The sequence below is a fragment of the Tenebrio molitor genome, chromosome 1 (assembly GCF_963966145.1).
Source record: "Tenebrio molitor chromosome 1, icTenMoli1.1, whole genome shotgun sequence".
NCBI classification, from domain to species: domain Eukaryota; kingdom Metazoa; phylum Arthropoda; class Insecta; order Coleoptera; family Tenebrionidae; genus Tenebrio; species Tenebrio molitor.
The window spans coordinates 43,699,160-43,712,706 of NC_091046.1; the positions used below are offsets into that span (position 1 = coordinate 43,699,160).

Below are 13,547 nucleotides of genomic sequence, written 5' to 3' on the forward strand. Positions count from 1 at the left end.
CAAGCTATCAAAAAACTATGTGGTGAACTCACCTTCGAAGACGACCAACGTGGCATCGGCGTTGACAGCATCACCGACTCCATTTTCTGCAACGCATTCGTAGTTGGCATCGTCCCTGCCGGCTTTAACTGGCTCGATCCGCAGTAAAGATACGCCGTCTGGAAATTCTTTCACTTGATATCGCGTCTGGGAACCTGAAAGGAAACCTCAAACTCACTACGTGATTCACATACGGAGGGCGGCATCAGAGAGGAAGCCGGGATTATGAATCGAACACTTCACCTGCCGCGGGCGAGCCAACATCGCCAGCTTCCCAAAACTTTATTCTCACGACATATGCTCAGACTTGTCTGCTGGCAGCAGAAGGCCAGCTTTCGCCCTACAAAAACAGGGAAGCTCGGATTTAAAGCGGTATTGTCAACGCGGAACAGTTTGCCCTATTTATAACTTCGAACGAAGAAGTGAACGTATCCGATCTTTTTTCGTTCGGTGCTTCACAAAGAAAAGTGAAAATTCAGATCCAACAAAAAAAACATACACATAAGAATGCGTAAGAGAACCGGGCACGTAATGAGACAAGCAAAAGTAGAAACCAAATCCGAAAAGACCATGGCAGAGTGGAGGATGAGAGGATGCCTTTAAGCCACCTCCAGCAAATTTTAACGAAACACATTATCCGAGCAAAATCCATCTTTGATGGTAAGATGAAACAGGAGCTCTTGGGCGAAATTATACGATACAATTTGCAACTAATTACTTGTCTCGTTACCCTTAAAGAAAATCGTTCGTTACACCGCCCAAAAATAACATCGTGTGATCCGTAAACAACCAAGGTAAAAATAATAAGACGGAAAGGTCGCACAACAATTCGATAATTAAACCACTCGTTTCCGGATTTTTCGGAGTAGATACGAGCAAATCATAAGAAAGAAGTATTAAGGGGAAGTTTCCTCGCGCCCAGATGAATGCTGATGCACACGGAGCGGAATGTATAAGTAAAACCGCACATTCCAACTAGTGAAATAATTTCAGTACTAAATTGTCAACCGCATGCAGTGTTTGATCTTCACTGTGTTACTTCATGCTGCAGACACTCCAACATGTGCTTTGCAAAATTTAAATAGCTTCATTGTTTGCGCACAAGTAAAATTTTGCTTTCGCGATTTCGTAAATTATAATCGCGGATAACGAGCGGTTGAACAAATCAAATTCGAACAAGAATCGGGAGGTAAAACTTTAGTAAGTGGAAGTTCGATGTAGTATAGTATTGGATCATGAAAGTTTAAAGATACTTTAAAAGTGATTATCGATTGTCTATTTTTTTCCTCTCTTAGTTTTTTTCGAAAACAAACCCTGTGCTGTAAATTGTGATTCTTCGATTAAAGTGTAAAGATTTTCACAAACCCAAAAATATTTATGGAATAATCTTTTAATTATTTTATTTACGAGGGTTCGTGATTGTACGCTTCTTTCTTAAACTTTCATTTTTCTATATAATTATAATGTCTCTCAATTAATTACTTTTTTTTGTTAAACCTACTCTTTCATGAATTTTTCGGTTCAGTTGGTCCAAAAGGTTATTATGGTTTGACATTCTAGAATATCGAAGCCTTGAATTTTAGTGCAGGCAAAACTGACTATGCCATCTATGGTTGTGCAGAATCAGCATTCTTCCTTTGTATACGCAAATTACATAAATGCCATTTTTTTTCGTTAACTTGAGAGAGAGAGCCTTGTAGATAAATCTTAAGAGAACTTTTAAAATGACCCTGGCATTATGGGGTTCCATTAATAATTCCTCAGCGTTAAATTCGCAATTTCGTAAATTTTCATTCGATTTTTCAATTTTCTTAGCCATCCGACTGATAATGGCCACATATCTCTTGTCGCTTTTTCTAAGAGGTCCGTAGCAGCGAGCTGTGAAAAAATCATTTCTCTTATCTCAGTTTCCGGCTTATCGTTCCGTTTTCTTCATGTTCTCCAACTATTTAGAGCATTGATTACAGTTGTTCCCCTCGAAAAATTTAAATTGTACCATAAGAATGGCGAACCCACTGATTAAAGTCACTGATCCATCTCTGGGGGTCATGGAATTTTCTCATTAAGTCCGTAAAATGAAAGCACTTTGCAAAGTAGAGGTTTAGCAAGGACGAATAAGACGAGACAGATTAAAGTTACCCTCAACTATCCAGTTTCGTCAACTATTCGTCGCGTTCGAGAGCACTCCCTTCCAACAGGTTGATTCTGAAAAGCTGAGATAAAACCGAATAGATGAGCATCACTAATCATTTCCGGTGCACAATATTTTATATCGTTTTAAATCCGAAAGCTCCTTGTCAAACTTTAATGCAAAGCTCCCGCCAGATAAGAAATTGTTTTAAGAAACGGGCGAACGTACGACAGCGGAATAAAATTATTTATTTATCCCGGCGCATCCGCCATTTTTACAGCTTGCATCCGTCGTGTTATCTATGTGTCGGATGCAGTTTTATGCAGCGGAAAACGCCGCGCACTCACCTGACACTCTTTTCCCGTTCTTCTTCCACTGGATCACCGGAAGGGGATCACCTCTGGCCGCGCAGTAAAAGGCCGCGATGCCGCCGGCCTTGACTTGGAGGTTGCGAGGCTTCATGGTGATCTCGGGAGGATCTGCAACATAAACAGTAACCGGGATTAAGACAGACTCGACAACAGCTCGCACACCTGGGGGTAATCTCGCCGTTTCATAAAGCGCTTTAAGACGTTCAAACAGCTTAACAGCGCGATTGCGGAATTCCAACTGCCGAGGGCGGGATTCTTTCGCAGACCCGGTTCACACCGGCCACATAAACTTTCGAAAAAGGCGGCGAAATTAATCCACCCCCTCGCGAAACTGTTCCTTCGTTCCTTTCATGTGACGCGTTTAAGAATGAGCGGATCTCGATCCAATCGAGCGAACGTGGTTCGACGCGAAGAAGAGGTGGTCGAAGCCGCTAACTTTTGTGGCTGAGTGTTGCCGGTTCGTCGTATTAATTTGATGGTGCGGCATTAGGCCCCCAAATGCCGAATAAATATTTAATAAATGACGGAACGGGATCCGCACCGTTGAAAGACGTTTCGACATGAATTAGCGCTCTCAAGCCCATCTGGAGTTGGAATTGTGAGTACTAAAAACTATCCGCGGATTTATTAATGCGGAGGCACAGCTCGAACGTATTAGCCTAACGAGATGATTAAGGGTAAGGGAGGTTTTTTCCTTCAACTGTAATCAAAAGTGGGTGTAATTAATTACAATATGGCAGGTAAATATTACAATTGTTTAACGATCCAGTTGCGTGTCCCGACCGTAATTAGGTGTAAGTTATCTACATCTGAATTAATGAAGGATGTATCCAGGAGTAGAGGACGTATAATCGCGATAAGGCGGGTTAAATACGTCGGGGCGATGAAACCGGGAGTTTGTTTTCGGTCGATTTGGAATATAAGAAATGATGAGTGGATTCCATTTTAAAATGTAAATATGGGCGATCAGTTGGGGAAACTCGAATTTAAACTGCGACTGTCGCCCGATAACGCAATAAAAATATTCCCACGACGTAATAAATTCCAAGACAAGACCGAAAGTTTCGCGAACAAAGTTCGTTTCGAGCCTCTCCCGGAGATTATAATAAAATTTGGCCCATTACCGTGAAAACGTTGTCTCATTTAGAAACATTCACCGAAACTCTTGTCGAGCGATCCGTTAATGCTTCATTTGCAAGTCGAACGATTGTATTTGGTAATTTATTTTGCGCCGCGCCACAAATTAAAACGCATCGCAGACGAGGAGCGACACCGCCGCCTTCAGGTACCCCGACCGGCGGTGGTACGACGGCAATATCTAAATTTCGCACCAACTGTCAGAAGCTATCGAAAGCGGACGCCATCTTGCTCGTCACGTTTGACGCCATTTTGAATTTGACACCAGTTCCTAGCACAATGTTTGCTTGACGGTGGGGAGCAATAGCGTATCGGGAATTCAGCAGAGACAAGAACTTTTTATTCATCAGTCATGAGTCTCTCTTGATTACTGCGAAATTGAATTATTCTTGACTTCTTGAGAGTTGGGACTAGCAACAGATTTGTTGAACTCGTAAGTTCGGAAATATTGCAGCATCACCACCACGACTGGTATTTTCTGTTTTATGACATTCTGCGTCTACGAATTGGAAACTATAAACCCTTTCATGAAAGAAAAAAGAATATCTTAATTACAAAAATAAATATTCTGGGAATTCCACCTCTTAAGGTAAGCGTCCACTAGAGATGCATTTTTCGGGTGAATTCGATCGCACATCTGACAGATTGCACGAATTATATTTTATCGACACTTTTTAAGTTGTAAATTTTGTGATTGTTTGAACTAATAGAAATTAATAAAAATTAGGAGTATTTCACGTGGCTCTGACACTTTTCCCTATCTAACAAATCGAGCACGTTCTTTTATTTTTGGATGTGATTCATGGGACAATAATTCGTATGTTATTGTTAATGTTGGTTGTTAAACAGAAATAGAAGTAATCTGAAATATAGCTTCATCACCAGTCGGACAATGCGGGGTCGCTGTTTACGTTTCTGATTTCGTCCTGACGTCATCCCCATTTGCAGCGCGGATTTGAAAATTTGTACATTCAAACACTCATCGCAACAGTAAACACCTAAAATGACGCAAACAATTTTTCTGTCGCTCCGACCGATGAAGTCGAGTGAACATCTACCCTTATCTGGTACAACGCTTATGACACGAGTCGGTGAACGCCTACCTTTATTTTCCATGATACCTTTTCACGTAAATTCGAATTTTCTTGTGATGTTTTTGATAAATCCCACACAAGTGGTGCTCACACTGTAGATGTTTTACTGTCTTGCTCTATTCTAATACTGCATTTACCAACCTGGCGCCTCCACCATTTTTGTAAAACGAATTTTTATCTATAAGTTTTACAAATACTTAATTTAGCATTTTTTAAACAGGTCTACGTCAGAAAAAGTTTCAAAAAAAATAAGGTGACTCCGGCTAAATAAAATATAGAATTGAATTTTTCTGTATTCCTTTTATTGGACGTTTAAGGTGTAATTTTACATTTGATTTCGTTGTATTTCGTCGGCTCGACACGTGAACGCACGTTATTGTTGTTTTTGGTGGGATCCTTCGGCACGCCACTGCCTGTCGCTCAACATGACGGATTATTATTCACCTGACTTTGAATAAAGAGTGGTAATTAAGACGTTGCTACTTTACATAATTACACTTCGCAAGGAACAATTCGTACGGGTTCTGTGTGAAATTTCGGAACACGACAGGGACCGCCCCGACGACGGGGCCACAATAAGCGTCGCGCTGTACTTTTGATTAATGTCACGTAATGACACGGGAAATGGGGAGAACAACGTACAGGAAAACAAAACGAGATATCGCATTGTTTCGGGACGGTTTCGCTCCTGCCTCCTCGATAATTCTTCTCCGGCGGCGGCGCGCCATCCGCCGCGCCGGCCCGATATGACTTCTCCTCGTCGACGTTTTTAATTGGACCGTCGGCAATAAAAGCGCCGCCACGACCCAGACGTCCTTATTAAATATTTAAGGGGACGACGACGCGTCGATGGACAATTGAATTTGTCCAACTCGGTAGAATTAAACCCACATAAAGTTGTAGCGGCACGAGAGGGACCTCTATCAGAAGATGATGTCGAAACCTATGAAAATGAGACGCTTTCTTTGTCAAAAATCGAATACTCCCACGGAGGGACGCAATTTTCTTCCGCAAAAAAAGAAAACGTGGGTGAATTTAATGTCATCTGAATAATTTAGTCCGATTAATTTTTTTTTTAATGAGCGCCCAGAAGTTTCATATTTCGGACGCTCGCATTTCAAAAAAAAACATCTAATCAATGATGTAGGATTGCGACGTTGCAAAACATGAATGGTGGACAAAAGACGCATCGGGTTTGTTGCGCTTTGTTCATTATTTAGATGCAATCTTCAACAATTCGAAAATTGAGTAATTTCAAGCAGTAATGAACTAAATTTTCATTAATTTCACCATGTATTTGGTGAACTAATGATATTGCGTGACGTTTGAGTTGCAGTATTCAACATTCTATGTTTCAAAAAGCTGGCACGCAAATGTAACTACCATTTGTGTTTGCATTGTCATGTTTGATTGTGTAACAGAACTGTGAGCATTATGAAATTGTCTTATTTTGATTGCTGCGATTGAAAAATGATTCCCAACATTTTGACAGTCACAATGATAGATGGAATTGACTCAATCTTTTCTACACCGTTAATTAAAAAAAAAAAATTACAGGAAAACTTGTTATGTAATTCAGTTTCTAACATTTAACGTCTGATTCTCGGAAATTACATTCTAAAATTTTGAGTTATTAGATGAATAATGCAAGTCCAGTAAACAGTTATTGCATTTTTAATTATTGTTGTTATCGAAGTAGAAGGGAAGAAGTGTAGGTGTCCATCTGTAGGGACAAGGACTGAAACATTTTTTAAGTTAGATGACGACTTTACAGAATCCCGATGGAATTTTATCGTAATTGGTTAGTTAGTCACAGTTAGTCAGATAAGCACATACAGGGTGATTCCATATAGTATCATACCAACTTTAACCGGTGTTAGATTCCAACCCCTAAACACTCTTACTAAAATGTCTAGGTTCTAAAGTTAAAATTGTTGAAGATAAAGCATGTTGAAGAGTGTATAACACCTTTTAAGAACTGCAGATAAATGAAAATATTTTACGTTGAAACAAACTGCCAGGAATTGTTGTCAAAATGAAACTAAACCGAACTTTGTAATACCAATATTTTCTCTATAGCAACAATTGTTTCCTTCTGTTATGACATTCATGACATTTGTTATACATTGGACGTGAAGTGGAATAATTTAGCGAAGAATGGCATTTACTAATAGTGAAAAAACCGATACGGTACTTTTTGTCAATTTATAATGTATGACTCAAAATTTTATTGTCAAGATCCTTTTGACAACGGAATCTGCCGCTGGTTAAAATATTTATGAAACTATATGAATCACCCTGTATGTATTTCTAAAACGAAAAAGTTTCGATAAGAAGTTGTACTTTATGCAACTTGCTCTCCAGATTTGACTTCATTGAACTTCTCTCAGAGCAGAATGTTGAAACATGACAATTGCAGATGATTTGCGATCGAAATCTAATCACTTCCTTCAAAACTCCTTTTCAAAATTGTTACAGAAAATAAGAAAACAGTTACAATTTCTTATTCTTCCTCTTTGAAATCTGTTACTTGCAAACTTACATTATTCATCCAATGACCCAACAAAATTAGTGACATCACCTAGGTATTACGAGGATCATTTGGAACATTCGCAGCCGGATAAAAGGTTGTAAATGATTTTTTTTCAGTGAAAGTATTATTTCAGTCCCTTTTTCGAAGACCAAAGTGTCATTTTAACTCCCAAGGGATTAAAAATTATTCAAAATCCCATGGGATAAAGTGAAAACAAACGGGGTGTTGCCCAAACAACACACAACTGTCTAATCAAAGTAAATGTTAACGTGGATGAAATTATTTGGTATTAATGGAAAAATTTTGATTTTTTTTTTTGCATCTGGTTCATGCAACGAATTTGCACGAGCAGAAACATTTCGTGTGAATCACCTCAATTAAAATTTGTTTTAAATTTGGTAGAAGTGTATTTTTCGGACACGTAGGTCATTCATTTTCGCCAATGCAAGTCCCGTCTTGCACGAGCTGTCACTTGTGGTAAGCCGAATGTCAGTTTTACGATTCCGGCAGTGGCGTGCCGCCTCAACGTAGTTTTAATTATCGACTTTCATGTCGGATAATAAAGAAATGATAATTGCGGAATTAATTTCTAATATCAAGGGAATGCAGTTTTCAAAGTGTCATGCGATTTTTCTTTGGTTTTAATCGTGCGGACTCATCTAGCACGTCAACTCCACCGTTCGCTTCTGCAATTCGAGAATCTCCTAGTGCTAGTTTGTGGCACGTAAAAATTCTACACTTCCAAAATGGCGCAATTATAGTGTACGCGTTGAATTAACTGAATCTCGGGCTCGACTTTGCGGAATTGTTGGAAAGTTTATTCCCGACAAAAATATTTTGGAATTATGCTGAAATCCCTTTACGCATTCTAACGTGGGTTCACTTCCGGGCGATTACCCTCTCCTTCGTCCAAAAACGTCTGCGTTGATGAATTTTATGAAAAAACGTATCGGTTCCCTTTATCTCGATAATTTTCTTGCAAGATTTGTGGGCGGCAGCGAAAAAAATATTTTCTCGAGATAACCGACATTCCTCACATATTTTATGCCGCACGTTAATTCCCAGTAATTATTTTTTAACGCACGATGACCTTGGACTTCCGAGATTAATTTATATTTACATTTTACCATGATTGATGACGTCGAATATATCTGGATAATTATTACGACCACGAATTTGACGTCGTTATGATTTATTCGCGCACAACACGTTCATTACGAATGCAGAAAGTGTTAAAATATTGTAGGCAAAGTGTGTCATTAACGTCATGTTCACGGCTCAAAGCAAAAACATTACCAGTAATGAATGAATCCATTTCATTCTTTCGGTTTTATTAATTACCCACCGCGGTCGCCGATCGCGGATTTGAACCCGGACGAAATTAACATAAAAATCAGAGTTCGAAGCGAGCATTTGCGCCCTCTTTGTACAGGTTCCCGTTGATGGATGACTTTGGCCAAACTAATTTCGGATAAATGAAATAGCTCTCGCAAGAGTTCACAAGAGTTTAATAAAATAGCTGAAATTGCCAACAAATTACCGAAAGACTTTGAGATAATTTTATAATCAAAATTAAATTGGAAGTAATTATCGCGGCCGACGAATTACTCGCAAACAATTCGAGGAAATTCGAGAGGTAGGAAGTCCTTCAAGATTTGCAAAAGTAAAAGCAGGATGTTCCAGGAGAATTCTCTAACAATTTTTCTTGGAAAAAGTTATCGATGCGAAGCCAGGAAAAACCTTGCCCGGCGCATCCACCAAAACTGTCGATAAAATGAACACGAGTGATCTTAAGAACGAGCATTTTATTTCTATAACTCTAGGACGATCAGACATCACGTTTCGAGTTTTCTTTTTGAATTTGTCAAGATAAAGCTGATTAATTTTTGTCAATTGCGACTTGGAAAGCATTCTGACAGTTGAGTGACGTGACAGTGACGTTTGATAAGGCACCTGTTCGGTGTCGCTCGTACGTGTTGTCGAAGTTCGTAACGTCAATTTTGCGGGGGTAATCATAAGAGTGAGTCAGCCGAAATGAAATTAGCAGTGTGGTATTTGTCGTTAATATCATTATTAATCAATTCGGTGTGGCACAGAGCAAGTTAACCGCAGAACTATCGGATAGAGCAGACCGCGTCAAAATTAGCTCTCGCCAGATCCCGTTGATCAAAGCGCACCTGGCGAGGGAAAAAAACAACCGAGGACAGAGCTAACCGCCACCGGAACGCGACAAAATTAGGGTGACGTCCCCGCAAAATTGAAAAATAAAAATAAATAAAAATTATTAGCTCAGCACACACCGCCAACGAAATTTCAATTAGAGTGTAAACAACGGACTAACGCTTTGATACACCTGTAAAACTCCATTAAAAATCCGCTTTATTGTGCCGGCTCTTATTAAACCCTGTTTATTTTAGTCTCTCTGGTGTTCCGGTCTTGTCCGTCTTCCACCCTGTGCGCCATTAAAAAGGCACCCCGAGTGTTGTAATAGTGTTTGGTCAATTGCCGGCTGTTTGCGCAACTACTCCATTTCGACCTTTGATGTCGCCATCAAACGACAATACAGACATACTGGTAGTTAACACAGATGCAAATAACGGGGCGTTCCGTCCCATTTTTTCCGTCTCTCTGTGAACGCGTGTGCGCTCCCATCACAAAGGACCGTTTTGATGATTTTTTTATGCGACCGCCTTTCATCGAGTTGTGACATTTATTTCTGCCGGAGCCGCGACTGTACATATTTATGTCGAGTTAATTGAGAGACCGTGGCAAACATCGAGCCGCGGTCCGACTTCCACTTCCATAAACAATAAAAAAAAAATAAAGCGCTCCATTCGTTGCAAAAATCGACCTGCCATCAATCTCGCACGCGGAATTAACAAAACTAAGCGAAGTTGTGCTTTAAACGCGGCCGCATTTTTTATTCCCCCGAAAAACCCAGCCGAGAACATGAATCCGTCGGCGCCGCATCGAGTTTGTCGCTTTTTCCTCCACCCGATGACATCAACTTCAAATGACAAATGGACGACTTACACCATTAGCGTGGAAAAATGGTCGGGACAAGGGCGATTGCTTTGAATAAATGATGGCGGCCGAGCGAACCGACCAGATCACTAATTGGTGAAGCGGGACGGGAAAGGTAATGTCCTGCAGGACGTGTGCGACCATTTGCTTGTGTCGCGCGTGTCCAGGTGGCGCCATCATCTGAAACCGCACCACGCATTTGCGAATATCAAGCGCGGCCGGTGGACATTTATTAACAGGGGAAAAAAAACCACGGCACTTCGGTTGTGTCAACGTAATTGCGGGATTTTGGACTAAATAATGTTGACAAGCCGAAGTTACATCCATTAATCACGAGCCGCGAGCAGAAAAAAAATGGGAAAAATGCACGAAAAACAAGCTAATACAATATTAATAGTGAAAAGTTGTAAAGCGATAATTCCGAGATTCGTTCATTTTTAATATAGCAATAGGAAAACAAAATAATTACAGGGATGGATAGACAATGGTATTTAAGAAAATGATTGCCGCGTAAAAAAATAATGGACCTAAAGTGTAATTCTATTTTTGTTGCATTACGCAAGTCACCAAAATAGACGGTTGTTCAGCATTATAAATAAAAAATAGTTATTTCATAGCCTGTTCGTGGCTCGCCCGGCGCCTCCACCAAAATTGCAAATCGCAACATACAACACTAAAAAGTATGTATATACGGTGCGGATCTAAATAGTCATCACCTTAATATTTGAACGAGGCAAGATAAAAATATCGACGAAAACTAAATCAAGTGTTATCAGGTTTTTGCTTTTTAACGTAAAACTGAAGCTTTAATCTGCGAAGAGCAAAGATGGCGTTGACAACTTTGAAATTTCAAACAGCAACGAAGGTCATGCGATAAATTCGACAGTTCTTTCAATTCCTCTATCCGACAATGGTTTGATTTTTTACTCCCATCAGTACCGTTTTGGAATCATGATCGTGTCAATTTGATTTCATATTTATATACAAAGTGATTCACGAGCTAATAATGAGCCCGACGGAATTGAAAACGCAACCCACAATACATTCGGAAGGTAAAGCTGGCTAATTACCGCGCCACATCCAGCTTTACGTTCCAAATGTATTGTGGGTTGCATTTTCCATTCCGTGAATCACCTTGTATACTATACCGCATCACTTCATTCTCGTATTTAAAGCAATTTAAAAAAGTGCCATTCCGTTAAGATGAATATTATTTTAGAACAAGATAGAGCTGCCTTGTGTTATTTTAAACATGAGATTACCTGGCCAAACTTCTTCGAATTGGTAAAAGTGGTCCAAAAGAATGACCAGCCCATTCGCCTGATTTAGCTCTTAGAATCACAAGTTAACATTACCCAAATTTCGGATATACCTACCCAAAATGGACATTTTGAACATTAGTTGAGGTGACCACATTTATTAATCTTTTTCTGGTTTCATCCCAAGTTTGCATAAAGAATATTTTTCTATTTTGCACCTATAACACAGTATAACACTCAAACGGGTTTCGAAAAGGAGCTCTTTTCGATACGCGTTTCAGGAACATTTACTTTAATTTTTAATTTTGGCAGTGACTCATAGTGAGTTGTTGCTACTTGATCACTGCACTTCACGACACTTTAAATTCAAAACTTATAATTGTATGTCTATTTACCAGCGTTACCAACCCTTATATTGCCAAATATAATTTTCCTAGCATTATGTTTTGAACTTTTATTAAATTTAAGGGGCAAAATAGAAAAAATATTGTATTATACTCGTTTTATAAGTCATTTTGTCGCACTTGTTTGCTTTATAGAACTCGTCGCTGCGCTCCTCGTGCTCTAAAAACCGCGTGCAACAAAATGATGTCTTATAAAACTCGTATAATAAATTACTATTATTGCTACGTTATTTATTTCAAAATTGACAGCGCCCACAGCGCCGATTTATGCTTGAGTTATACCTTAAAAAGCACTAAACTTAGTACCATTTCATTCTGTTTTTGTCTCATGTCTATCTATTGCCTGATTCGAAAGTTAACAGGAGGATGGGGGGGCGGGGGTTATTTACGACCGCACTGTATGATAACAGTAGAAAATTGCATAGTAACGCTATGAAATTACATAATAACACCACAAATGTACATAAAAACAGTAAATGAAATAAAGCCACTTGTTGGCAGTTCGGCTGCGCCGAGACATCAATAATTCCTCGGTTCCCAACACAATTCCGAAATGAATCATTTCGGGCTGATATTAAGCACCAAAACGCGTAATGAAACGCATAATGTGGTCCACATTAAGCGCATAATTCTCGTTCGCATTTAGTGCACATGTTCAGGTGTAGAGTTGCCACGGGAACAGACCGCGCTTTCCCATTTGCGCGAATTAATCACGACCGGGCCTATTCATTAAACGCGGAGAAAAAAGCAACAGTGTCCTTTGGCTGCGCCAACGCGATCAGGAAATGTCGATGAAAACCGACGAACTGATCGTATCGGGCGAGCGATCATGTCGAAACGCTTGTCGTTATCGGTGGTGCGGGCGGACCCCACCGATCAACTTACGTGTTAAATATTGGATGTACGGAAAATCGGAATAATTTCCTGAAATTCAAAGGGCAGTTTAGAGCGGCGAGTAGGTGGACGAATGCCCCCGAGAAATAGACCGGCAGACTTTTAAGATGATCTATAATTTAATGTAAGGGGGTGGAGACAGAGAGAGAAAGAGAGAGAGCGAGCGAAGGAGTTCGTGTCGTGGCCATCTCCGGGTGGCTTCAATAAATAAAGAGATTTCTCGCCCCGGCGACAAAACTCGAAAAATACACCCCGACACATATATCACAAATCTAAAAAGGGAAGCTTCAATATTTATTCAAAGCTCGCGACTTCTTTCTTCCGCCTTTAAATAAACGATATCCTCCCCGGCACGTTTAAGATATTTTATTGATGATAATAAACGACGCGAGGTTCTGACACGTTAATCGCAGTATTTCTGCGGCTACGCCGCCGACCGAACCGTCTCACCCTTCACGACGAATAATAAATACACACCCATTCACATATCAACATGTTTGATAAATGAACTGTTTGAATGGGCCGCGGGGGTGAGACCCGGGCATTTTTCAGACCGTTTCAGTACGTAATGATACTGACTGAACCGATAAATCGCTCGCGTTCCGGGAACGGACCTCCTATTCATCATCCCCAGTTGTAAATTCAATGCCATCTTTATGCT

At 40.0% G+C, this 13,547-nt stretch overlaps 1 protein-coding gene across 11 annotated transcripts in view; it reads right to left on the reverse strand.

Moving 5' to 3' along the window:
- The window catches only part of Lar (tyrosine-protein phosphatase Lar), a 424,567-nt gene that overhangs the window by 39,383 nt on the left and 371,637 nt on the right, over window positions 1-13,547 (reverse strand). For 9 of the 11 annotated variants that reach the window (XM_069052710.1, XM_069052716.1, XM_069052780.1 and 6 more), the window contains 3 exons: window positions 12,878-12,916; window positions 2,518-2,649; window positions 33-194 (listed from right to left, as the gene is read on the reverse strand). In XM_069052710.1, coding sequence (XP_068908811.1) covers window positions 33-194; window positions 2,518-2,649; window positions 12,878-12,916 — 333 coding nt within the window. The remainder of the gene's footprint in view (window positions 1-32; window positions 195-2,517; window positions 2,650-12,877; window positions 12,917-13,547) is intronic. The other 2 variants (XM_069052732.1, XM_069052724.1) reach the window with 1 other exon arrangement.